This window comes from Eumetopias jubatus, unplaced genomic scaffold (assembly GCF_037043125.1).
Source record: "Eumetopias jubatus isolate StellerSeaLion01/CBP00866 unplaced genomic scaffold, mEumJub1_p1.0 scaffold_1, whole genome shotgun sequence".
In the NCBI taxonomy this organism is placed as follows: domain Eukaryota; kingdom Metazoa; phylum Chordata; class Mammalia; order Carnivora; family Otariidae; genus Eumetopias; species Eumetopias jubatus.
The window spans coordinates 163,654,007-163,681,493 of NW_028274807.1; the positions used below are offsets into that span (position 1 = coordinate 163,654,007).

General features: G+C 45.1%; 1 protein-coding gene across 4 annotated transcripts; it reads right to left on the reverse strand.

The window, feature by feature from the left end:
• Positions 1-761: 761 nt before the first annotated feature.
• Positions 762-27,260, reverse strand: RBSN (rabenosyn, RAB effector). 4 transcript variants are annotated; one of them, XM_088027168.1, is made up of 13 exons: positions 27,153-27,260; positions 25,360-25,427; positions 24,668-24,988; positions 20,346-20,486; positions 17,761-17,861; positions 16,786-16,831; positions 16,292-16,453; positions 14,004-14,245; positions 12,019-12,089; positions 7,701-7,787; positions 6,513-6,615; positions 5,366-5,470; positions 762-4,696 (listed from the first exon to the last, which is right to left on the reverse strand). In XM_088027168.1, exons 3-13 carry the CDS (start codon positions 24,813-24,815, stop codon positions 3,554-3,556), a joined length of 2,349 nt encoding a protein of 782 aa, XP_087883294.1. In that variant the 5' UTR covers positions 24,816-24,988; positions 25,360-25,427; positions 27,153-27,260; the 3' UTR covers positions 762-3,553. The 4 variants fall into 4 exon arrangements, with proteins under 4 accessions (XP_087883294.1, XP_027957531.1, XP_027957533.1 ...); XM_028101730.2 differs by lacking the exon at positions 25,360-25,427; XM_028101732.2 differs by having other exon boundaries at positions 24,668-25,427.
• Positions 27,261-27,487: the final 227 nt, after the last annotated feature.

The window sequence follows — 27,487 nt, forward strand, 5'->3', positions numbered from 1 at the left end:
AGAAGTCCTTTCTGAAGTGGGGTGTTTATTTCCCCCTCTGAAGTATTTTAAAAACTGTGCTAGGCTGCTGAAGAGTTTCAGGCAGAAGTTTTGATCTTAAAGTCCATAGAAGGCACTTCCTATGGATGAAACGTCCCTTCCCACATTAGAAACATGAGTGTCCTTATACAACACAGGCCACAGTGCTTGGGCACTCCCACTGTGCCTGACCCAGGTGGAACCCCTCTTGCTACTTAGGGCAAAGTGAGTCAGGCAGCCCAGGCTTTAAATCCTTATTCTACCACTGACAGGCCGTGTGACCCCCTTCCAGGCCAACCTCTCTCAACCTGTTTATCTGCCAGATAAATACCCGAGTAACTACCGTGCAGGCCTGCTGGCAGAGCTAAATGAATATGTGAAAAGGTCACACAGCCTGGCACAAATGGCAGCCATAAGGCTCCTCAACCTCTGAGCCTCAGTTTCTTCTAGCCTGAAATGAGGTTGATAGGATTGTTAAAAGGTCCTGCACTACTCTGGTGTGAAACAATTCATTTGATCAACACTGCAGGAATAACTGGGGATAAGGGCAGAAGTGGAACCCACATTTACCCCATTAAGAGCCTAGTGACCTTCTGTCCAGAGGCCTTAACCACACAGTTACCATAGGAGCTGGGGTATCTTCTGATATTCAGATGATGATTAAGAAAGGGGAGGGGCCAGAGATGTTATCTGGTAATTCTCTTTCAACACACGTGCACATACACACACATACACCCAACCACTAACATGTGTTAGTTTATTTTTTTAAAAAAAGGTTCCAATACAAGGCCCCAGAGTAGTGCATGCAAACAATGACGCTCAAGCTGTCATTGTCAGATGACCAGTACAATCTGCTTCAATAGTCTGTGACCTGGTAAAGAGACCAGCTTCTCTGAGTACCAAGGCCTAATTATGCCAGTTTGTGTCCAACCTACCACCTGGTACATGATGACTCAAAAGTACACTTTAGTATCCGAACAGCAAAGACACACTGAGCTGCAAGTACAATGAGTTAAGTGTCCTTAGTGTATTAGACATGGAAAAATACAAACAAGGCGTAAAAAAGAAAAGCCAACTTCATTTGACGCCTGAATTCCCAAAGTCTCTTCCATACATGATTTAGGCCTAGGGATATTTGCCAACGCTGCATCAGGAACTTGCTCATTTTCTCATGAGATGGAGCTGTTTGCCTTGAAGGACTGCAGGAAGAGTGAAATATTCACATGAGGTAAGCACTTGAAGCTGTGGCTGCAATTCATGGGCCATCTTTATCTACCCTGACGATAACCGATCTCTGTAAATCCAACTTTGTGCCTGTGTGAATTCTGGGAAACGTTAGGGATAGAGAATTCTAATTCCAGTCAGGCCTATGATTATAGGAGAATATAGCCATGGAAGAATTAAATGGAAGAATTCATGGAAGAATACACCCATGGAAGAATTAATCACATCAGAAGGTTTTAGTTTGGTTTAGTATATTCAGTGTTTTTTGTTTTTTTAAGTTTAAAAATAATGTTTCCTATACGTGTGGTTCTTAATGCTCTTAGTTACTTACAGATTGCTACCTGGATTGACTTCAGGAAAAGGGTATGTTCAGTAAACTAGTCTGAATTGAAATCACTAGCTAATGAAGAGATATATTCTCATAAGAAAAGTAACTATGATGGAAAGCAGCATTTAGCTTCTGGAACTACCTGCTTTTTGGTGCATGCAGAGTGTCGTCCTCTTCGATCAGAGAGCAATGACAGACTAGCAGTAGGAAGCATGCCAGTCAGCCATGAAACCCTCCACAACAACAGCAGGAAGGGCATGAGAAGGAAGAAAGACGCCTGTGCCAGGCAATACTTTAGATACCTGGTTGTCAACTTCCCAACCACAATAATCAACAAGGTTGGGAACTTGGTTGACATTAGTAATCCACTCATATTCCTTTGTGAACAGAACCCCAACGCAAAGCGTCCTCCACACACCCTCCACCCATATCCCATTCCCACACCCCTATGCAAGATCTTTCCATTCAGCCCAAAGATCCAACAGGTGCCAAAGAAATGTGAATAGTGTCAACAAAAATACAGACTACCTTTACACCACAGTTCTTCAAACATTCTCAAGACCAACAGTGGTCTTCCCAGAAGGTAACAAAATGAATCTCCGCTCTCACACCAGTAATCAGTGAAAGGATGACCCATAGTTAGTTAAGGGGTATAAAGTGACTAGTGGTCAGTTATTGTTCTTTAATCAGAAACACATAATTGCAGGAACTCTACCTAGAGCTGAGCACACTTGAGTATCATGATGTCAGACATCAGTTAAGGATTATGTAAACCAAAGCACCAGAGCTAAATTAACAATTTCCCTTTTTGCCCTTAATTGATGAAGAGTTCAAGTACTATGGTGCTACTGGAATGATCCTGGGTTGTGCCTCTTCAAACACTTCCATTTCTTAATACTAAACATTGGTAGGAAAATACCCCACTGGTGCCCCAGGTCACGACAGGATGAACCAAAAGGGAAGAAGGCTGATCAACTAGCCCTGAAAATCATTTTAATTTATCTTCTGACTCAGGGAAGCTTCCACTCTCCTGGCAATGTTCCACAAAAGCTTCCTGATTACCAATCCTAAATTATAGACTGGGCCCTCTGAAAAAGCCCAAGTCAGAGTAATTTCACCAAAGTTCTAGAGGGAGGTTTCGCTGGGGACAGACAATTGTTCCGTCAGTCGTTCAGAGCAACATTTGGGTAGACAACTCTGCTCCCAAATACTACTGCCTCCATCAACCAAAAAGTTCACCACTCCTATTTCCTAAACAGACCATGGTCAGACCCAGTGATCCCCCTGCACTGAAGTTCAGCCTCCTGAAAGACAAACAAGGACTTAAACTGACAGGGAAATGCCCTGGTAAAACATCACCCCCCATCACCCCCTCTTAAAAAGAGGTGCTGGGCTCTCCTGGGTCTGAACTACTGCCTTCATAGCAGTAGCTCCCCCTTCTGCTGCACAGGTGGGATGTACCCAGAAGGGTAGAGGAAGCCCCAGGTGAAAGAACCCACAGCCTAGGGGGACAGACTTCTGTCAGACCAGAGTAAGGTTTAAAGGAATCCAACGAGTCTGTCTTGGCCAAAGAAAGTGCCCTATGATACTGCATCAAGACCAAAGACTAGGCAGGAGCAAGTGGACCCACGAGGGCTGCCCAAGAGAACTGCATTTAGTTCTACTCAGTAATGAAAATTTAAAATCCCTTCTAAAGGGAAAACCCGATTCAAAAAAACAAAAACAAAAAAATTCTTTTAAAAGCCCCAGGAAATACAGCAAATGAATGCTGGTTCTTCCTGTTCTGGTTTCCACTTTATTATTCAACTGTAGTGGAAAAACCTCCAAGTGCACAGCACGAAACAGCAGATTCCCTGCCCTGACCTGTGTGCCTCGTAGCTGTCACCCTTCCTCCTGCCCCACCGGGCCCACCAGCCCTAGTCCTGCTCCACAGGCTCCTGCCAGGCCCTGGGCCCAAAGATGCCCTGCCCACAGTCAGGGGGGTCAGTCGGTGCCCCCCTTCTGCTTGGCCAGGGTGCGCTTCAGCTCCCTCAGGTTCTCTGTCAGCACTTCCACCTCATCCAGGCGGCCACACTGCTTGGCATCAAAAATGTACGCCTTGATGTTATCAATCTGCTGGAGGAGGAGCTCCTCCTCTATGGGCTCCTCGCCCTCTGGCTCACTGTCACTGTCCATCTCAAAGGGGTTGGTACAGGGGGCTTCCTCAAAGGGGTTGCCAGAAACAGGAGGGCTTGAGGGCCTCTGGTGGGGATGCTCATCTTCATCATCGAAGGGGTTGGGCGCTGGACTATCTGGGTTAGTGAAGGGATTCCCTGCAACAGCCTCCTCTTCTTCCTCAAAAGGATTGTATTCTTTGAGGATGGAGACTGAAGGGCCAAAGGAACACTCTGCAGCAGGAGGGCTGATAGTGCCCTCTGCTGTGGGGCTGGAGGGGTCTTCCTCATCGAAGGGGTTTAGGGAGGCCAGCTCATTTTGCTGTGATATCATGCTCTGGGGGAAGAATTCCTGGCCGAGGGCTGGGGGTCCAGACCACACTCTGGCTGGCTCGAGAGCTGAGCTGGGGGTAGGGGTCTCCGCAGCTGCACTGCTCTGAACTGAGGAAGAGCCTAGATCCAAAGCATAAGCAAGGTGGGTACGAGGCTCCCTGCCAGGCTCCAGCCGAAAAGGCCTGATTTCTCGGAAGTCCAGGGACCGAGTCCGTGTATGTAGGGACGCGGCCCGGAACTGCTCCCTCTCTCGTTCCCACTCCCGTTCACAAAGCCTCTGCAGCTGTTCTCGCTGCAGGTCCTCCTCCTCGGCCTGCCTCCGGGACAGCTCAATGGCCTTCTCCGTCTGCTGCTGGTCATACTCATCCTGCAACTGCCGCAGGTTCTCCTGCAGTGTGCGCACTTCATCTGTCCGCCCGGCAGCCTTGGCCTGCCTAATAAATGATGTGATGTTGTGGATCTGCTGGAGGAGGGGGTCCGAGTCTTCACTCTGCCCCAGACTTCCTGACAGCGGGAGCCAGCCCTCAGCCTTTCTCAGGGGGGCAGGTCCCCCTCGAAGGGACACCACCTCCCCGTTGGCCGCACGAGACGCCAGGTCACTCCGCCTTTCCTCAAACCGTTGCTGGGATTCCAGGACAACCTGGGGAGACACCAAAGCCCAAGAGAAGAAATACAGTCACCAGGCCAACAGCAGCCACATCATCAGCCACTTCTACGGTCCCGCTGTCCCTGTGCTGATGAGACTCCAAATACCCACCTCAGTACTAAAGTATCCAACTGCTAAGTCAAATCATGCTTTTGGTTTTAGGGGAAAGAAGGGACGGAGCCTGATTTTCAAAACTAAATTAATGACAGTAAGTTAAGGGATAAGATTTTCTCAATTTTAGAGTCACTGGCTGTAGGCTTGTCTTAAACCTCTGAGGTCTAGCATTACTCATCCACACTAGACTCTCACACGATATTAAACGCACACATCATTTTGATTAGTGTTGCATATTCCAAAACATTCTACAAAGAGCTCCCTGGTGTCTGGGTCCTCTGCAACCTGTGCTACAGGGAGAACTGGCAGCCTCCATGGTATTCTGGACGAGAGAAAATCAGCAGGATCTCTGAAAGGCAAATAGGTCTGACCTGGGGAGAAAAATAACTATTCTGAATCTACAGAGGAGAGGCCAGAAAAGAACAGAAGAGAGATGCAAACCGGACAGCAGTGAGTTCTGATTTAACATGATCTCAAAGAGGGCCGCTTGGGAGCCTGGGGCAGCCTCTAGGCTCAAGGAGGCCACCAACATCCCTGCTTTTCACTTGCCTGTCTCTCCAGGATCTTCTTTCTCTCCATTTCCTGTTTCCTTTTCTTTTTCAGTTCCTCAAACTGTTCTCTGGTTGGCAGTGACATCAAACCCAGCAACTTTTCCTGTAGGAAGTCATGGACAATTTTGTATTTAAATCCTTTTAGGAAGAAAATGAGCCTAATGAAGTCTGTTTGTAAGACTCCATCCAAGGCCCACACCCCCGCTACTCCTTCCCTGCTCTAGGTTTCTCCATAGCACTTTTCACCATCTTAGAAATTCTATATTGTAGTTATTTTTTTGTCTATCTCCTTCCAGAAAAAAAGCTTTATGAGAACAGGAATGTCTTTTTGTTCATGTCAGGACACGCAGCACCTAGCACACTGCCTAGTACACAGTAGGCATTCACCAAGTGACTGCTGAATACAACACTAGTCAAAAGGAGAAGGGGCCTAATTCTCTGCAATACGGTGCTGGAAAACTAACCAAACAGGGCTCGCTCTGTCATTAAGCCCAGATGTGGTTCACTGTGGCTCTCCCAAGGGCTGTTCTAGGTAGAAGCAACTCAACTCTAACCACCCAGGGTTAGTCTGCCTATGAACAATCAGCTGTTTCCTCCCAAGCAATGGCCCAGGAAGAGTCCCTCAGGAGCTTATCCTGAGGAAGAAATGGCATGTATCAGTATGTCTGTCAGGCTGTACTCACACTAGCGAAAAGCAGGAATCTATCAGATCCTCAATGAAAGGGGAATAATTAAATAAAGGATGGTGCATAGAAAGTCGTATTCTGCAGCCATTCAAATGGTAACTATTTAAATGAAGACTATGTAGGAAGTGCTTATGATATAACATTCAGTGTTAAAAAGAGAAGACAAAAATTTATACCTATGCACTAATCATAACTACTTTATATAACAAATGCAAATGAAAAAAAAGGAGGAAAATATACCAGAATGATGTGTAATGGTACTGGGGACAGAGGATTAAGAAGTTTTTACTTTTCTCTGTAATTCAAATTTTTCTCTAAATGTGGCACAATTCTATTTACAATTTTAAAAAATAATAAATGTACAAATAGAGAACAAACCATTGGCACGGTCTGCCTCCTGAGAGGCAGAAAATCAGGGGAGGAAAATGAGACGTTTCTGACACCACAGGTTGGCTTTACCTGCACAAAAAGTGTAGCTGAGTATCTGACCATCCTCTGCAGCCGCAAAGTGTTTGGATGTGGTGGAGGGTCCTGGTTCAAGCCTAAGGTTAAGATCTTCTTACTGAATTGGAACAAACACATCAATGTAACAGGTGCTGCCAGCCCCAGAAACAAGGGTTAAATCTCTGAGTTGCCGGGCTTTTGTGCCAGGACCATCTGTGGAGGAAGCAGGTTAAAGACTCCACGGAATATCCTTGAAGGCAAAGCCCATTCCTTACCCTCTGGTTGTACCCAAAGCCCCGACACAGCACAGGGTGTCTAACCAACACTCAGCCATTGAGGAACTGACCACACATGCAGGGCCAACTTCATGGGTGAGTGACCTGTCCCTGGTTTAATATTCTGATGTCACTGTCTTAAATTTTTTTTTTTTTTTTTAATGGGAGCAGGGCCTGGGGGGCCAGTGAGGGACTCCCCAGGCCCCTGGAGTGGGCTGAGGTGAAGAAGGCAGGAAGCAACTGGCTTTGCCAGGCCGGTACACAAGCTGAAACTGGGCCAGGGGGTTTGTGGACAGTGCTGGGGGCAACACTGGGCAGCAGGAGGCCACAGCTACTCCAAGATCCACATCCTAAAATTCTTAGTAATTCTTGCTTTTTCATTTTACGCTAGGTCCCATAAATGACATAGTCAGTCCTGCACAGACGGATGGACAAGGCCTCCTCATCTCAGTTCTCCCCCTGAATCACTATGCTTTCTATACCTCAAAGGGCTGATTTAACCCCAACAGCCGGTCCATGGTTAAAAAGCCGCTGTTGACTTGAAGAAAGAATTTGGGTTTCTATCCTGGCTCCACCGCTTTGCTAGCTGTGATACATCCTCTCACCTACAAAGTAAGCGTATTAATCCCTACCACCCGGCTAACTTGGTTGAATAAATGAGATGTGGATACAACCAATGGCTGGTACAAAGATGGTGTCAATAATCAGTTCCTATTTCTTTAATAATGAAGAACATTAGAAATCTTAACCAAGTTACTGAGATGTGGTGAGTGCCAGAGCTGGCACCCACCTCAGCCTGCTCCTCACACATACTCTCTGTCACCAGGACTCTGGGTAAGCTCGGGCCTGACAGCCACCCTCAAGCCCCACTGAAACCGCATCTCCTCCACTCAAGGCGGCAAGTCAGACATCACCTAACAGGCCTTACCTTAAAGCATCTATGAGCTCGTACACTTTCTGCACTTCCACTCGAAGGTCACTGGCATGTTCCAGGCTGTAGGTTGTCTCCCCAGCACTAAGGAAAAATCACGAAATGTTTGATTCAAGTTTCACCATGCTGACTGGAGAGTGGTGTAGAAAAGGGTTCTAAAGGTTTAGGGTCTTACAAAGGGAGACACAGCTAATTCTTTCCAAGTGGTATTATTTCACACTCTTGTATATAATGCATTCCTTTAAGTGTTGCTAATCAAATGGAAGCTGTTTTTAATTAGCAGACGCCACAGGAGCAGATTTGTGCCTAGGCCTTTAAGGACTAGCCGTTACGCTTATCACCAAGATAAATGCAAATGAATCTACTTCAATCTACTTTCCCTAAACACTTTCACTATACCTAGTAAGACATATGAAGTGGTTTGCTAAATAAGCTGGTTACCCTACATCCCAGGAGAAAGCAGCTGGCTTTTCTCACTCAAACACTACCCCCAGGGAGAACAGGAACAATGAGAAAGCTGACCAAGGAAACCCCAACACCTAGCAATACCCAGTGCAGCATTATATCGATTGCCAATGCTCCTGGGCCTCATGAACAATTGCTCCCTACATGAGAAAAGCACTCTGACACCAAATTAAGCAGGGAGGAGACAGGGGATAACTCCCCAGGGTGGAGTAGGGGGCTGCAGGGAAGGTCAGAGGTGGCTTCATTCCACTTAACTCAGAGGAACAACAGCCGTTATTATGTGATCTTAGAACTGTTCATTTACGGGCGCCTGGGTGGCTCAGTTGGTTAAGCAACTGCCTTCGGCTCAGGTCATGATCCTGGAGTCCCGGGATCGAGTCCCACATCGGGCTCCCTGCTCAGCAGAGAGTCTGCTTCTCCTTCTCACCCTCCTCCCTCTCATGCTCTCTGTCTCTCATTCTCTCTCTCAAATAAATAAATAAAATCTTTAAAAAAAAAAAAAAAGAACTGTTCATTTACAAGTGTGTCACCCCGTCAGGCCTGAAATGCAAGGGCAATGACGATGGCTTATCATTTTTATCCTCAGTAACTAACACATGGCCAAGCTTCGTCAGTGCTCACTGAAAAGAAAAACACTTCAGAAGATCTTGCAGCTATTCATGCGGCCTCAGCAACGGCCACTCAGCTCCCTTCCTGAGGCAGCAGCAATTTAAATTAAATAAGCAGAAAGGACTGCTGTGCTGACCTGGTTTACCGTCTACAAGACAGCCCTAGCTGGAAAAATCTTGGTGTGTGCTATAATTGGAGGATCCTATTGAATGTTGGCTTCATCATCTCAAACCACATAGTTTGCAAAAAGAACATCAGACCAGAATTAGGAATGCTTGCACTTTGTCTTGATATCTCCAAGTCACATGGAAAATAACAAGGTTGGCTCAAATCTGAAAGCACCCCCCCAGCCCCCACCCCCAGTCTGTCACAACCAAACACACCCCCACAGAGCACCTGCCACGTCTGGAGTTACCTTGCCCATGATTTGTTCACTGGGTTATGGCTGTGCTCCCACGGTAATGAAGCTCCAGGGCAGCAGACACAGTCTGCACTGTTCATTGCTACATCCCCAGTACCTCAAACAGTACCGGCACATAACTAGTGTTCAGTAAATACCCACAGAATGAATGAGGGCGGATAGTGTGCTTAAAACCCTGTAGAACAAGTCTTTGGAGAGCGAGTAGGAGTTCGACATCTGGGAATGTGCTCAGCGATGGTAGTTTCCCAGCTGGATGGGGAGGCCCAGTGACCCACAGCTGTGTCTGAGGCACAAAGCAAGAAAAACAACAGACTCAGGGGAAGGAGCCCCCTGGGTAACGACGTCATGAGGGAAAGTTGAGTGCCAGCTCAGACTGCCAGGAACACAGTTCTTCTTGCTGACATCCTGGAAGAAGAGAGTCCTGCTCTAATTTCAGACCAATGGGCACAGGTAGGAGGACGGGTGTTGATTCCAGTAAGTTCCAGGTAGGAAAAGAACATGAGGCAGGTGCTCCAAGCCAAGGATTCTCCATTTAGGGGAGGTAGATATCAGAATCACTTGAGCTGCTTCTCCCAGCCTACTCACAGGGAGGCTATATGCTCCATTGACTGAAATTATTGCTCAGTGAACTGCAGGTAGAAAAGAAAATGTGTCCTTTCCTCCTGTTTTTCAGAACCAGTGCTCTTGGAATGAAAAGAGGAAGAATGGGGTATAGAAAGTGCAAATATAAGGGAAGAGAGGCCCTAGCACTGTAGTGGCTGAGACGGCTGGAGAAACAGGGTGTCCTCCCCTTATACTGTCTGCTGCCAGGGGCTGCAGACACCCAGTTGGTAGGACTGGAGGAAATGGGGGTGGTCTACAATGGTTTCCCTACCTCTTTTCTGTTCCCTTCCCACCTCTTTCCCCACCCCATGGGTTGGCATACACTGGGGGAAGGAACAGGAACTGGAAGAAGAGCCCCAGAGCAAGAGTAGAGGCAGGGAGACATGCAAGAGAAGGGGTGTTTTTGCCACAGACCAACCAGGTTTAGCCATTCATATTTTGTAAGTCAGACATTTACAGACTCCTAAGTTAGGAAACTCCTTAAGGACCATGTAAATGAAAAAGTTCATTTTCTTTTCATGTGAGATTCACATGATAGACTTAGAATGTGGGCACTGCCATCCTGAAGGAAAAGCCAAGCTTTGTGTTTTTTGTTTGCTTTTAAGTAGGCTCCATGCCCAACATGGGGCTTGAACTCATGACCCTGAGATTAAGAGTCACATGGTCTACTGAGCCAGCCAGGTACCCCAAACTTTGTTTTGTGGAGACAATATAACACATTGCCACAGTAAATGGGCAAATAAAAATACAGGTTTGTTCTAAACAAGGCACATTTAATTCCACATGCATCACTACAAAGGTGGCAGGTGGGCAATACAGGCTTAAGACAAAGGCAGATAATCCTCACATAGAGAGCACATAACTGTTTTTCTGCCGGTTGGGAAAAGACTTGCTGCAATCTGATTCTAGTGGTAGCACTTCAAATTCTAGCTCACGTATCACTAACCTGCAGAAGAAGCAATGCTCTTAAGAGTGTCAGCATATTTTTTCTGCAAAGGACCAGATAATAATATTTTTAGCTTTGCAGGCCAGATAGTCTCTGTCACAACTATTCAACTCTGCTGCTGTAGTTGTAGTTTGCAGTTAAAATCAAACAAATGAGCATGGCTATGCACCAATAAAATTTTATTCATAAAAAAAATGGCAATAACAAGCATTGGCAAGGATATGGAGAAACCGAAATGCACATGCACTGCTGGCGGAAATATAAAGTGGTGCAGTCATTTTGGAAAACAGTCTGGCAGTGCCTCAAAAAGTTTAAAATCTAGAGTTACCATATGACCCAGTGACTCCACACCTAGGTATAAACCCCAGAGAAATAAAATTGTATGTCCACAAAAAAACTTATACAGGAATATTTGCTGAAGCATTATTCATAATAGCCAGAAGTGGAAAAACCCAAATGTTCATCAATGGACTAATGGGTACAGAAAATGTGGTCTATCCATACAATGCATCTGCACAAGTGGAATGGAACGCTAACACGTGCCGCCACAAGGGTGAATCTTGAAAACGCTACACTATGTGAAAGAAGCCAGACACAAAGGATCGTGTATTTATACGAAATGTCCCAAAGAGGCAAATCCACAGACAGAAAGCAGACCAGCCGTTGCCAGGGAGAGGGAAAATAAGCAATGACTGGTAATGGGGGTGGGGTTTCTCTGGATGATAAAAATGGTTTGGAATTAAGACAGCAATGACGGTTGTATGACTCTGTGAAGAACCACTGACCTGTACACATTAAAACGGTATGTAAATTATTATTCATTTTTTTGGTGTGTAAATTATATTTTAGTTAAAAAAAAAAAACAGATGGCAGGTTAGATTTGGCCCATGGGCTGAAGTGTGCCAAGCCCTGTTCTAAAGGAAATGCCTGTTCTAAGCCTGAAGCAGCAGGCCCCGCACCTCCCACCCCGGGGCAGACACCCGAGGCACACTGTCCTTGCTCACCTCCAGACGCCACACTCGGCAGCGGTGCCTACTGTCTGAGGCCCTTCCCCAACCTGCTCCATCAGAACTGGGGCCCCTTGAACATGGCTACCAGAGGACTGTAACACGTGCCACAGAGAAATACAGACGTGACAAAGATTCTCCACAGTTGGTCACAGAAGAGAACCACAGCCAGAATTAAGATTTTCATTTTCAGTTACTGAGGAGCTGCACTAAAGTGCCCGCAAACAATCGTCACTGAATTAGAAAAACTGAGGAATAGCTTACTTTAATGATGCTGCCATCCTGATGTATTCAGGAGCTTTTTGGTCAACTTTCTCCATGCAAAGTCGTAATTTCTAAGAACAAAACAAAAGAGGTGAGTGGTGCTCTCAAGGTACAAAACAGTTATGCTGCATCAATAGAGATGTATTTAAAACGTACAATTTCCGGGGCACCTGGCTGGCTCAGTCGATAGAGCATGTGACTCAATCTCCGGGTTGTGACTTCAAGCCCCACATTGGGTGTGGAGCCTACTTAAAAAAAATTTTTTTTTAAATGTACAGTTGGAAATATGCAGAGTGTTTTTTTGTTTTTATTGTTATCAATTTCCTGATTTACAAACCTCCTTTACAAGCAGTAAATCTTGCAGGAAGGAAAAAAAGTGAGGGCAGAACTTTTGACAGGATGTTTTTGAAGGGAGCAAGGCCTTCCAGGACATAAGCCAGTGAGTTTTACCAAGGCAGAGGAAAGGAATTGGTGGCTACATTCTTTCTCTGCCAGGTGATGAAAGATACTAGCAAATGGCATTGCCAGGGCTTACTTCAAAAATGAAGGAAGGAAAAAGCATGGTGGCTATTTACAAAAATGAGTTATCAGGTCATGAACTCCATACACAGGATGGGTAATGGCTACATCTGCAGCTCAGGGCAGGGTTTCATTAACACCATTTCTAGTAGTCTAAGTACTTTTGTGGTGATTCCAGAAATGCAGCCATTATGACCCACAGACCTGCTAACAGTGACCACTCAGTGATCAGCAAATAGACAGACGGTCCCAGACTTACAATGGTTAGAATTCATGATTTTTCAACTTTACAATGATGCGAAAGTGATACTCATTCAGTAGGAACAGAACCTGGAGCTATGAATGTGGATCTTTGCCCAGACTGGCGACATGCAGTAGGACACCCTCCCGTGACGCTGGGCAGTGGCAGCCGCCGCAGCTCCAGGACAGCCGCGTGATCACAGGGTCAGCCACTGATACCCTTACAACCATCCTGTACTCACTCAACCTTCTGTTTTTCACTTTCAGCACAGTATCCAGTAAGTTACACGATCCATTCAGCGCTTTATTATCAAACAGATTTGTGTTAGAGGCTTCTGCCCAACTGCAAGCTAACGTCAGTGTTCCCAGCACGGTTAGTGTAGGCCAGGCTGGCACACTATGTTTGGTATGTTTGGTGTATTAAAGGCAATTTCAACTTCTGATATTTTCAACTCAGGATGGCTTTATCAGGATGTGGCCCCACTGTAAGTGGAGGAAGGCCCAGGCGCTCCTCTGCTCAGGGTTCTACACGAGCTGCTACCTCGGCCAGGCTGATCTCCCCCTTCCCATCTCCCGTCACCTGCCTATGAAACCTTCAGCTGGCTAATCCTTCTCAGCCTGCAAGTCCCCCAGCCATTGGGAGTGAGGCAGACTCACTCCCCGTCTGACTCTGAATGCCGTTTTTGCACGACCCTATGTTCCTCTCAAAGTATGCATCTACTGAATGTGTTTTGGGATTGCTGGTGGTAATGACGACTGAGGCATTTGAATGGACTTAAAAGGGAAGCTCTATGCCCATGGGCAGTCACTCAAACCTGTAAAGCCTGAAGCTCCCAAGTGAATTTCCCAGGACTCTTCTGGCCCACTGTTCATACCTGATCCAGCTCCACTACCCCTCATCCACAAATCCTGTCTACACAGAATGGCAACCATCCTTCCTCCTCTTGCCCCTGGGCCACCAAAGTCTCCAACCTCCTGCTTTCAAGTGGGCAGGGAGAGGTGAGGGAACAAGGTTGTTGCAACACACTCAGGATGACTCTGTGAATCACCCAGGGCCCTAGCTAGGAAACCATACCAGGGCCCTTTAGCAGAAAGTAAAAATGATTCAAAAGAACAACTTCCCAAAGCATTCTCCAAAATATGCAGGCATGCATATTTTGTTACACAACATGTAACAGCCAAATCTGCATCTCGAGTCAGACCCAGGACCACACACGGTGAGTCACCTCATAAAGCTTTACAATGTCGGGGATGTGCTCCTTCTCATCAATCTGCTGCTCTCTCTTGAGCAACGTGTCCTTGCAGTGTGTACAGCAGCGGATCCGGTCGTCATCCTTTTCATCCAGGACGGAGCTTACACTGCTCACGCTGCTGATACTGCCCCGGCGGGAGCCATGGACACTGTTGGGTGACTGGCTGGGACTGGTGTGGGTACTCAGGGAATCTTTGCTGGCACTGGTGAGCTTGTCTGTAAAGCACAACACAGGACAGGTGGCAATGAGCCCACAGCATCCCATCACCCCATCGCTCACAACAGAGGGGAGGCCACAGGTGCTGATGCAGGCTCTGTCTATGGGCAAGAAGCACCACACCTTTGCCTTCCTGGGGTCAGGCTCTGTGGTGGGAGGGATTCCCACTGCCAGCCAGGAAAAAGCCAGACAGCTTAGGAAGGTCTCTCTTTGAGGCTCTGAAGCCCATTCCTAGCCTGACCCAACACAATCTACATTCTCCCCAGACTGTCCTGACAGACTTCCCCACTCCCAAATATCTGACTCCTACCCCTTCCAAAGCTCAGCTCAAATGGTACATCCTTCTGGAAGCCCTACTCTATTCCTTGAGGCAAAAACAATATGCCCTTCCTATCAGGTCCTATCATGTCATCCCTCTTGGAGCACTTTCCACTTTTCTCCCTGTATGACAGTTCTATGTATACCCAGAGCTGCTCTGTGAATCTGGGAGGGTAGGAACTGTCTTATTCATACTTGTACCCCAGTATATGCAACAGGGCTACCCCATAGCAGCTGCCCAGTAAATGTTAATTAGCACAAGATAAGAAAGGTGAATAGTGTCTCAAAAGCATAGCTTATGAAGTCTCAGGTGAGAAAGAAAGTCAGTTTCAGGGAGAAGGGGAAGGTATCAAGGTAATGTATGCCTGCTGGATGTCAGAACGGGACAGAGGAAGCATCTGCTTCTGCCCCACACTGTCCAGATGCTCCATAGCCAACAGCACATGCAGAGTCAGCAGAACTCCCCAGGGTTGCAAAACCACCTCAAATGTCCCAGAATTGGCCCAAAGCCCAAGAGATCAACTTTAGCAACTTTTAAGCAGTTGAGACTCAAAGTTCTACACCCTCTGGTTCCACCTAACCTTGCAGCCACCATCCCCATAACTCTCAAACATGTCCTCTATACTCCCCCAACTATTCTATTTGCTCGATGACTAACCTTCCCCCAGGGCCCTTCCACGGCTTTGCTCCTGCTCTGCACTCTACCCAGGATCCCTCCTGCCCTACCTCTTTGGAATCCTTGCTGTCTTTTAAGGCTCTTCTCAAACGTCACCTCCCAAACCTGAGCATCCATGCTCTTGATCCCCCCAGCACTCAGTGTCTCTCATATTATGATGTTACAGTCTGTTCTATATGACAATAAACTGTGACTTTTCTCTCAAAAGAAAGGACTAGCCTGCTGCTCATTTTTAAAGACCCTTTCTTATAGTCTCCTCTCAAAGCCTCAGCTGCCGTTTCCAAGCAGAGCTGACAATGATTTGGTCAGCTCTCCCGGGTGTCTGATGCAACTTCTCTCATGATACTTATCTCTTTATAAAGCAATTATTTGTAAGTCTGTGTCCTCTGCTAGAGGCTAGACCCTTTGTGGAATGGACAATGCCTTATAAACCATAGGTGGGCAAACATGACCTGTAAACCAAGTCCAGCCTGCTTTTGTATGGCCCTTGAGCTAAATATGGTTTTAAAAAGGTTTTTTAAAAAAGGTTTTAAACAACGTTTGTTGTTTAAAAAAAGAAGAGGGGCACCTGGGTGGCTCACTCGTTAAGTGTCTGCCTTCGGCTGGGGTCATGATCTCAGGGTCCTGGGATTAAGCCCCACATTGGGCTCCCTGCTCGACGGGAAGCCTGCTTCTCCCTCTCCCACTCCCCCTGATTGTGCTCCCTCTCTCGCTGTGTCTCTATCAAATAAATAAATAAAATCTTTTAAAAAAAAAACGAAAAAGAAATGTCACAGAGACCATCTGTAGCCCACAAAGTTTAAAATATTTACTATCTGATCTTTTACAGAAAAAGTTTGCCAGCCCTTGTTATCCACCACTGTATCCCTGGACCCTAGCTAGCATCGTGCCTAGCCTGTAGCAGGCTTCATGAAATCAATAAATGAATGGATGAAGATCTCATGGGACATTCACTTAAACAAAAATGGTCAAAAAGTCACCCACTAGTGATCAGCAAACAAGCTAGTCACAAGAAGAACAGGGCCTAGGGCCCTGCCTCCACATTACCTACTTGCAAAAGGGAGGCTGATGAGCTCCATACACTTCTTGCACATAATAGACCCGCAGAGGCGGCAGTGGTGGCGGCGGTTACGGATGCTGAACTTATTCCCACAGTCTGGACAGAAAGGGACATCTTGGTCGTTGACCCAAGGCACCACGGACTTTTCTATTGCTTTGGGAAGAACAAAACAAAAATCAAACAAACAGAAAAGCTAGCCATTTTATTTTATTTTTAAGATTTTATTTATTTATTTATTTGACAGAGAGAGACACAGCGAGAGAGGGAACACAAGCAGGGGGAGTGGGAGAGGGAGAAACAGGCTTCCCGTGGAGCAGGGAGCCCGACGCGGGGCTCGATCCCAGGACCCTGGGCTCATGGCCTGAGCCGAAAGAAGACACTTTACGACTGAGCCACCCAGGCGCCCCAAAGCTAGTCATTTTAAAAAGAGGTTTGGTCAGGGAAAAAGATAAATAGAATGAATGTGAGCAAAATTCTAGAGTTACCTCGTATCTTAGCAGATTCGGTATTTGTTCTGTCAAATGCAGTGAGCTGACAAGGAGAAAACAGTGCCAAATGGAATTAAACAGGTGATGTACATACTTTCCACAGGCAAGAGGCATCAAGCAGGAATTCACACACCCATTTCTCAAGTCTCATCTGTCATCCCCAACCCCACAAAGTCACAAATGCAACTTCACATTAAACTGAGTATTAGCTTTGCATCTAGAAGGCAGCTCCCTTCCCCATGACCTGATTCCAATCTCTTGTCAGTTCTCCATTTACGCAATAACCAGGGGTAGGCAAGGATGTGGTGGGTGTGGCTACTGAAAGCAATGAGGAATTCCTGATTCTCCACGGTCCTCCTGGACAATGAACCTGGGCACATATTTCTGCCCTACAAAGTACACATCAAGAACTATAACTGCAGTTGCTACCATGCCCACCATAAAATTCAGGTTATACACAACAAGCATTTCTAGGGTCAAAGCAGAACAGCCTGATTGTGGGTGGAAGACACACTCTGGTACCACAGGACAAGAAGGCCCAGTCCAGATGTTCCCACACTGAACGCTGGCCCTGGATGAGTACTCCTCACAGACCTTGTCCCCAGCTTCTGTTTGTTATCGAGTATCACACACTATGTCCCACTGTATGACTGTATTTTGGACACCCAAAAGAGGAAATAATTTGAAGGTAGAAAGGTTTTCCAGCAGCCAAGTGGCTTCAGAGGAAGGAAAAGGAAAGCTGGATATGAGGCACGTCTGTCAACCTGGGCCATCTCCTACAGTAAAACCAGCCTAGGCTAGAACTATTTACCACGTCCTCTGTGCCTCTCTAGGTGAGCTCGAGGCGGGGCGTTTCTCTGCCAGCATCCAATATATACAATATACCTGATACACACTGCAGAAATGTAATTTTTTTCTCCCAGAAAATTTATACTTGCAGAAAAGAAAATGTTTTAAAACAACAAAATTTACCTTCTCTAACCTGATTATTAATTTATTGACTTCAACAACATAGTGGTCAATTCTGGCAGCTCGGTGTTTTTTGAAGTCAGAAAGATGGCTTCTCACAGCGCCTAGGACAGGAAATGGGGAGATGAGTGACATGTTGTTTCTCCGAGAGAGCCCCTCTCCCTCGCGGCTTATCTTCAATTAATTTTATTTTTTTTTTAAAGATGACCTTGTATTGTTTTAAGATTGTATTTATTTATTTATTTGAGAAAGAGACGGAGCACGAGTGTGGGGGAGGAACAGAAGGAGAGGGAGAGAGAATCCCAAGCAGACTCTGCACTGAGCACAAGCCCAACACAGGGCTTGATCCCAGGACCCTGAGATCATCACCTGAGCCGAAAACAAGAGTTGGACGCTTAACCGACTGAGCCACCCAGGTGCCCCATCTTCAATGAATTTTATTTATTTTTATTTTTAAGATTTCATTTATTTGACAGAGAGAGACAGAGTTGGTGAGAGAGAGCACAAGTAGGGAGGAGAGGAAGAAGCAGGCTCCACGCCAAGCAGGAAGCCCAACATGGGGCTTGATCCCAGGACCCCAAAATCACGACTCGATCCGAAGAGAGACACCCAACCAACTGAGCCACCCAGGCGCCCCTTCAATGAATTTTATTTTTTTTTTAAAGATTTTATTTATTTATTCATGAGAGACAGAGAGAGAGAGAGAGGCAGAAAGAGAGAAAGGCAGAGGGAGAAGCAGGCTCCCAAGGAGCAGGGAGCCCAGCCCGATGCGGGACTCGATCCCAGGACTCTGGGATCATGACCTGAGCCGAAGGCAGATGCTTAACCATCTGAGCCACCCAGGCATTCCTATAGTGTTCTTTTTAAAGCCATTTTCTCCTACCATGATGAAAATGTTTCCACTCTCCAATATGGTAGCCACTAGCCACAGGTGTAGACTGAGCACTTGAAATATGGCTAGTGTATGACTGAGGAAATTACTTTTAATTTTATTTAATTTTAACTTATTTAAATTTATAAATAGCCACATATAGTTAGTGGCTATCCTATCAGACAGTGCAGTTCTAAGATTTTCCTCATTCAAAAAGACACATTCCATTGTGGCCCTATATGAAGAATATGGTAGATGACTCTGGGTAAGTATCAATTCCCTCCTTAGAGCCTGTTTCCTCATCTGTAAATGGGAATAAGCATCATGACCCATTCCACCTCATGAAGCTTTTGTGAAAGATGAAAAAGATAATGAATATGAAAGTATAATAAAGCCCTAGGAGGAAATCATTATTTATCCATTGTATGGACAGAAAATATATTAAGTTTTGTTATCATACAACAGTTAAAGGACATGTAAAATTAGCTAGTTCAAGATCATGTGGCATTTTTGGTAACAGCTCTGTTGAGATGTTCATAGACATACAATCCACCATTTAAAGCATACAAATTCCATGGTTTTTAGCATATTCAGAGTTGTACAACCATCACCAAAATAAATCTTAGAACATTTTCATCACCCCACAAAGATTTTTTTTTTTTTTAAAAAAGATTTTATTGATTTATTTGAGGGGGGGAAGCACAGAGGGAGAGTGAGAGGGAGAAGCAGACTCCCTGCTGAGCAGAGAGCCCAACGTGGTACTCGATCCCAGGACCCTGAGATCATGACCTGAGCCGAGGGCAGATGTTTAACCGACTGAGCCACCCAGGCACCCCAAGATGATTATTTTGAAAGTCAGTAGATGGTACCATAATTATGTGTTTCAGAAAATTCAGTTGCACAGGGCGCATGGGTGGCTCAGTTGGTTAAGCGACTGCCTTCAGCTCAGGTCATGATCTTGGGAGTCCCGGGATTGAGTCCCGCGTCGGGCTCCCTGCTCAGCAGGGGGTCTGCTTCTCCCTCTGACCCTCTTCCCTCTCGTGCTGTCTCTCATTCTCTCTCTCTCAAATAAATAAAATCTTAAAAAAAAAAAAATTCAGTTGCACAAATAAGTCAGTGAGTACCTCCTGCTAGGCAGGTAACATCCTACATGAGAAGAGACAGCCCAGTCAATGGAGTCTCTGCCCGGGCTGATGTCAAACACCTGGATTCCTACCTCAAGTCTATAGTTTCTTAGCTGTTGACTCTGGGCAGGTCCCCATCCAGGGCAGTGAGGATTACATGAGTACACATGTAAAGCATTTAATGCAGTGCCTAACACAAAGCAGATGTTCAGTTCATTCTGATCCATTTTTGCTCCACTCTGGAACATAAGGTCCATTAGAAGCTTAGACCATTCTGGTTTACTGATGCCTCCTCAGCTGACTTTTTCCTTTTTAAAGGTTTATTTATTTATTTTAGAGAGACAGAGTGAGAGTGCGATTGGGGGGAGGGCCAGAGGGAGAGGATCTTCAAGCAAACTCCTGGTGAGCACAGAGCCTGGACACAGAGCCTGTGTGAGATCATGACCTGAGCCGAAACCAAGAGTTGGACACTTAACTGACTAAGCCATCCAGGTGCCCCATCCCTACTTTTTTTTCTCAGCTAACTCTTAAAACATCACCAAGTACATATAGATGTTCAAACATTTGCTGAATGAATGAACAGAACTTCTTACCTAGTTCCTGGGGTTCCCACATGTAAGGGTCGACCCCTCCATAACTGAAAGACTCATATCCTTGTGTTCCTGATTCTGCTCGGTCATCTCCTTCTCGTTTCAACAGCCTGTTCTTGGCTTTCTTAGCCTTCTGGACAAGACCTTGAAAAATGAAACAAACACCATAAATCGATCCATAAACATCTAGTAAAAAGTCAAAGGAAATCTCAAAACACAAGAGCTGATAAAATGACTATGCTTTATTTAAAAAATTTTGGATCCCAAATAAATTGTAATAATTTATTACAGAGTCCACAACCACTGTATTACAAATACCACAGAGCATTCATTCACTAGTCAGTATTAGCAGTAAGTTGGTTTATGTAGCCAATATACAGCTAAATTACTATTCATGGCCAAATTTAAGAGCCCAATTAAAATATAAAATCAAATTCAATGAGAGGACCAAGGCAATGGAAATGTTTTTTTCTAGACCTTAACTGGGGAGGTGGTTACATGGGAATATACATTTTTCAAAACTCACTAAATTGTACACATAAAAACTTATGTGTAAACCATATCTTAATTAAAATAAAGTTTTTTAAAACTTAAATTCTACAGGGGCGCCTGGGTGGCTCAGTCATTGAGCGTCTGTCTGCCTTCGGCTCAGGTCATGATCCCAGGGTCCTGGGATCAAGCCCTGCATCGGGCTCCCTGCTCAGCAGGAGGCCTGATTCTCCCTCTCCCACTCCCCCTGCTTGTGTTCCCTCTCTCGCTATGTCTATCTCTGTCAAATAAATAAATAAAATCTTTTTTAAAAAATTAAATTCTACAGTATTAATTTATTTACTCTATGGACTCATGAGTAAACACTTCTTGTTTACTTCCAGGATGGGATTCAATGAAAACAACATCCCTGGGATAGTGTTCCCCATAATGCTTAGCTGTACAGAGAGTTCTTCCCCTACTCACTTACTAAATGGATGTGTGAGGATATTAACAAAAAGCTTCAAGAAACAGGTATAACACCTACAACATAACACAGAGGGAACCAGACTTGGTAAAAAGAGAAAATGAATGCTTCCTGGATTGATTCTTTGCATGTACCAGGCACAAAACAAAGTGCTTTAAAAAAATCAGAACAATGAATGCTCACAATATTATGAAGCAGGTGGTATCCATACTTATAAATGAGGACATGACATAAAAAGAGGGGAAAAACTTGCCACACCTCAGATCACAGAGCTTATAGGGCAACAGGGCTGCAAGTGGACACCTCATCTGTTTGAAACTGAGAACCCCAGTTCTTCCAAGCCAGCGTGATTCAAAAACTAAGCATCTGAAGAACAGGGCTTTTGCCCCTTGTACTGTGGAGAGAGGACTTGCTGTTTGTTAAAAAAGAACAGCAGTCAACTTGTGTGGGAAAAAATTCTTGATCCTATGTTGCTCTCATCAAGGTTCTCAAATTTTGGGTAATTATCCCTTTCTGCCCCTAGAATCTAGTAGAAAATATGAGATTTATTTTTATTTTTTTTAAAGATTTTATTTATTTGACAGAGAGCAAGCACAAGCAGGGGGAGCAACAGAGGGAGAAGGAGAAGCAGACTCCCCACTGAGCAGGGAACCCGATGCGGGACTCAATCCCAGGACCCTGAGATCATCACCTGAGCTGAAAGCAGACGCTTAATGACTGAGGCACCCAGGCGCCCCAAAAATATCAGATTTAATACAAAATACAATTCTTCTAGATTTACTAGATCAATACTTCATGGAGTTCCCGCAATTTTTAAATGCTCTGTCACCTGAATAACATTAAAAACACTACCATAGCTTTACAAAAACCTAGGGAAATGCAGATATAGAGGGGCTGGCAGGCAGAGGGGGAACTGTTACATTCATAGATATGTCTCAGACAGTCAAGCTAGTGGCTACTCTGAGATGGCTTTCTCCCACTGGAAAAAATAAGGTCCACCAGAACTAAAGGACACCATCTAAAGTGCATTCAAGTAATCTCTCTTAACAACATGGGAGAGAAAACTGCCTGATGTAAACAAAGGGTTAGCAAACAGGAAACTGGATTTGGCATTCACTAATTCATTTTTGCAAACAAGACTAAACTGTGTCGGGTTAAACAGGCAGTCCATGCCATTTAACCACTTTAGGAGGACAGAAGAACACTCTGGCAACCTTCCCAGGTGTAGCACTTCAAGAGGGGGTCAATTAAGAACAATCCCATATGTTTTTAAAACCACAAAGCAGAAAAAAAAGTAATAACAACAACAAAACCACAAAGCAAAAGCCACGGTTAATTTTCAACCACCCTTTCTTAATTAACACTTACTGTACAAGTGCTAAACTGAAGCTGAACCAGGGCTGGGGCCCAAACTCACTGATCAACTTCTACTAATGACAAATTTATATTTTCTTTCTTAAACTGCCTCCAAAACCTTATACCAAGGTTTGCTCTTTTGGTTTTAACATTTCACTTGACAAAACCAGCAATGTCATAAAATTTCTAAGAATCAAAAGACCAAATGAAGACATGACCTGCTTTTTGAATGACTTTTCAAAAATCTTTAATGTCAATCTTAAAAACTTTCCTGATTCTAAATCACAGAAAACTCCCACACAAGCAAGACTTCCTTCCTGAATAAACAAATGATCATTAGGCTAAAGGAATGCTTAACTCAGTTTCTTAGTTCTTTCTTAGTTCTTAATTCTTTCTAGAAAAACAGAGGGAAAAACACAAGAGAATTCTTTCAAGTTTTTTTCACAACTCATAAAATTTCTACTCTATTATTAAGTGGATTCCCACATCTATTAGTCCCTAAGTAACCTTAAACATTTTTCCTCTAATAAATAGGTCACCACAGGAAGCTGAAGACATTGTCTAACCCCTGTACCCACTAGCATCAAAGTCTTAGTGACATCACAGTATATGACTCAGTTCAGCTGACACTCAGGCTGGACGCTCATTAAAAATCACGGCGGCCCTTCAACTGTCCAAGGAAACCTAGATGATCAGTTTGTTTGCATTCTAGCTGCAGGACAAACTGTGATTGGAACACAGGGTCTGGTATCATCAGTGATACCAAGTGGAAAGAGCAGCACTAGACTCAGAGGTGACAGAAGACCTAGGTCAAGGCCTAGTTCTGTCAATTCCTATGTGACCTTGGATAAGTCATTCAACATCTCTGAGCTTCACTTTTTCTCTGCAGAATGAAACCAACCACCTTCTTGCAGAGTTGCTATGAGAATCAAAAGAAATAATATTTCTGCGAGAACTCTGAAAACTATAAAATGCACAACATTTTTTGGGAGGCTTTCTAATAGTTATAGCTCTCCTCCAGCCTCATTTATCACAGCCCCCAGGATTTTGAAAATATTTGACTTTGTCATGTTTCTGGACAGAGGTTACAAATGTTAACGATTTCAACAATTTTTTCTGAACTGAAAAGTGAGACATGGAGTGGGACTATATGATTACAGGGGGCATGTGACTCACATGTGTGGAGGCCAAATTCCACTTAGAAATACACGATCCTCCCCTTCTCTCTCATCCAACACAGAATTGTGAATACACATCCAGACCTTAATCTCACTGCCTTCAGAAATGCTTCCAGTTGGGAGAAGCAGGTGAAAGTGGGTTCCAGAGTAGTGGCATCATATTTAGGAGGACCAGAAATGAATCCTATGTAGAGTTAAAATTGCTTTGAAAAAATCTTTCTGCAACTCTCTATGACCTGAGGCCTGGGAAGCTCAAAAACCATGTTTAACTTTTTGGGTTGTTTCTCCTTGCTTTTCAACTATGATCTTCCTTTTTCTGGGCTGTAGAGGACAAGGGACAAGTAAACAAGGAAGAATGGCAGAAGGCTTGAATTTGTGACAGGGAAATGGGTGTACAATGTGCCTCCACTTTCAGAGCAAAAGGAAAGGAGTTCCACTCCAAATTCTTATAGGCTGGCAATTAGATAATTCAGTGTAGCAAGAGACAGCAAATCATAAGACTTACATTTACTAAGTTCAAAGCCAGGCCCTGCCTCACTGTGTGATTTCAGGCAACTTATCTAATTTCTCTGTGACCAGTACCCTCATGAGTAAAGTGGGTCTCACAGTCCAATAGTTATTGTGAGAATTAAATGAAGTTCATTCATGGGAAGACTTTGAACAATGCCTGGCACATGGTAAGCATAAGATACATGTTCATATATGTACACTGCTATTATTATTAATTTTCTATTGTTTATCATGTTCTGGTGGCATCATGGAAGTTAATGAAACCATCCCATGAGTTAACGCTCCCACTGACAGAATAGGATAAGCAAAAAATTCTCGCCTCTTACTTTTAATTTGCCCTTTGACATCACGGTCTTCCCCAGAGTGCTCTTCCTCATAATGTGACTGAAGCTGATAGAAAGACTGCAGGTTCTTCAGGCACAAAGGGCAAAGGAAGCCCTCCCTCACTTCCCCAGGGTCATCCAGAGAAGCCATAGCAGTGTCCCTCTCAACCCCTGCAAGGCAGGGGCCTCATGCCAACAGTCAGCTTGATTTCTCCACAAGGGACCAGGGCTCTCACAGCATTAGCTTAACCAAGCAGCACACAGATGATGGAGAAGTGGTATCATGGCCCTGGATGAGGTTTCCTCTTTGGAGTAGGAAAAGCTCTGAAACAGGAAAGAGCGGGGAGGGGAGGGGGAAGGAAAAAAAGCCCATTCAGGCAAATTAGCGGCAATTGAGAGTTTTCTTGTTCTTTTCACAGTTCAACAAGATTTCTTAATGTTTGTTCAGTACAAGTTTGAAAACACAAAACTGCTTTCTCAAATCCTTACACCAAAACACAAAACCTTTAAAGATTTGAGAACCTCACTGGACAATGGCAACTCAATGAAGTAGGGAGCACAGATTCCTGAAGATAAGAAAATTCAACTTCAAAAGCAAACAATACCAAGGTAGTTCTCTAACATTCACTCCAACTGGTCCAACTTCATAATTTGTATGCCATTTTAGCCACCGGGGAAATGTCTGAAGTACTTACCAACATACAGAAATTTTTGACTCTTCACCTTGGTCATTTAGTCAACCACATATATTGAGCTCTTACACCTATGTCAAAAATGCAAATAGAAAAAGAAATAGTGTCTGCCCCCCAAAAAACAAACAAAAGTAAAATCAAAACCAACCAAACAAAAATCCCAACCTTAGTCTAAGAAGGAGCATTAGAAACCCAGTGGTAAAAAGAAAAATCTACTTTGTGCTTTATATTTGTAGAGTACTTTCTCTACAATGAGTTTACTGGATTTTATAAGCCAATAAATGACAGTTGAACAGCAAGCCTAATGTTCTCACTGCTTCAAAAACAAAAGAATTTGGTGCTTAAACAATTCAGGGCTTAATAAGTTACATTTTCACTTTTATTGGGCCATGGCAAAGTCACTTCCAATGTCACCTCAGAAAAACTCCCAGTCATAGGGAGAACCCAGACAAAACCATTCTACAAAAGTGGAGAAATTTCTCTGCAAAATCCTGAGGTCACAAACTACAGGAAAGAGTAAGAGGAAATACATGACCCTCAGCTTTGGATGGAGCTGATGAGAGGGCCTGTGAGGAGGGACTGCCTGCTCCTCAAAACTGAAGGGTAGCTGTGACCCAGAAAATAAACAAATGAAACACCAGAACCCTGTTTTTTTTCCTCTAAGAAACCCCATGACTATATACACACAGATCTCAGTCCCTTTTCCAGTCACTGAAATAGTAGCTCCAGTTCCCACCGCAGCCAGTGGTTCATCAGATGCCCTGACTCTGAAAGCCCCCTTCCTTCCCATGCATTCACCCTAACAACCACAAATCAAACACACACACTACACACACACACACACACACACACACACACACACCCTTCACATCTCAACCCAACCTTACTTCCTCAAGGAAATGCCCCTTATTGAGGCATTCTACCATGGGACAGCTCCTGCACTTCCTTCAGGGCACTTATATCAATTTATAATCACAAATACATAAAATAACTAAGTACATAAGACTCTAACTTCTGTAAGGGCAGAGACCATGTGCGTTTTTCCCACCACCTTATCCCCATGAAGAAACTCAATAAAGCCTCAACAATGAATGAATGCGTGAACAAACTCTAAAATCACATAACCAAACACAACACAAACCAAAGAAATGTACTACAAACCACCAAGCCAGACCCCACAACCATAACATATGCAAGCCCCTCACATCCTACACCACGTTAAAAATAAACATAAAACCTACATATCCTGAAATTATACACCCAGCATGAATGCTACCCGGCTACATGCCGCATACACTACACAGCCCACAGTCGCAGCACTCATCATCGCCTCGACCGCACACAACACCCGCCACATAATTCAACACGATTACGTATACGTCGCATAACCACACACAACATGAAAGACTCGACCCTATAGAGCAGGCATGACAACTTCACACATCGCACAGACGCCACACCAAACACTACAAAAAACTCCACACAAACTGGGACCCAAACGCCCCAACCTCACACAACCAGGGAACCAAACACAAGCACTCGGGAGACAACCGCCCACCCACCCTCAGCCGCATAACCAAACACAACTATGCACGCCCCGCCTAACCACACAACCAAACAGAGCCCAATCGTCGCAAGCACACACAGGCGAAACGCGCGGCCCGAAAGCCACATCTCCCACCACACACGTCACACCCACCACAACCACACACATCCCACACCCGCAGGGCCCGCCCGTCTCTGTTCTTCAGGGAAGCCGTGCTCGCGCCCCTCAGGCCCTGCCCGGCCCTCTGTACCCGGTCGCGCTCCCACTGGCACGCAGGCCCGTCGGGTCCTCCCGCCCGGGCTCTGGGCCTTTGCCGTCCCTCACTCAGCAGCAGCCGCCATCTCCATCGGAGGCTCGACGCTCGGCAGGCGCGCCTGCGCGGCACCGAAACCGGAAGACAGGCTAACAGACGCCTGTCGAGCGCCGAATCTCCGAGGGCGCAAAGGGGCCGAGGCGGGTTCCAACAGCGCAAGGCGGCCCGCGGCTTCTGCGCAGGCGCTGTAAGAACCAACGGGGTGGGACTCGGTAATCTTGCAAGGTTTTCCAGTCCCAGGTGCTTACGAGCAACGCGTTGAGGTCAGTCTC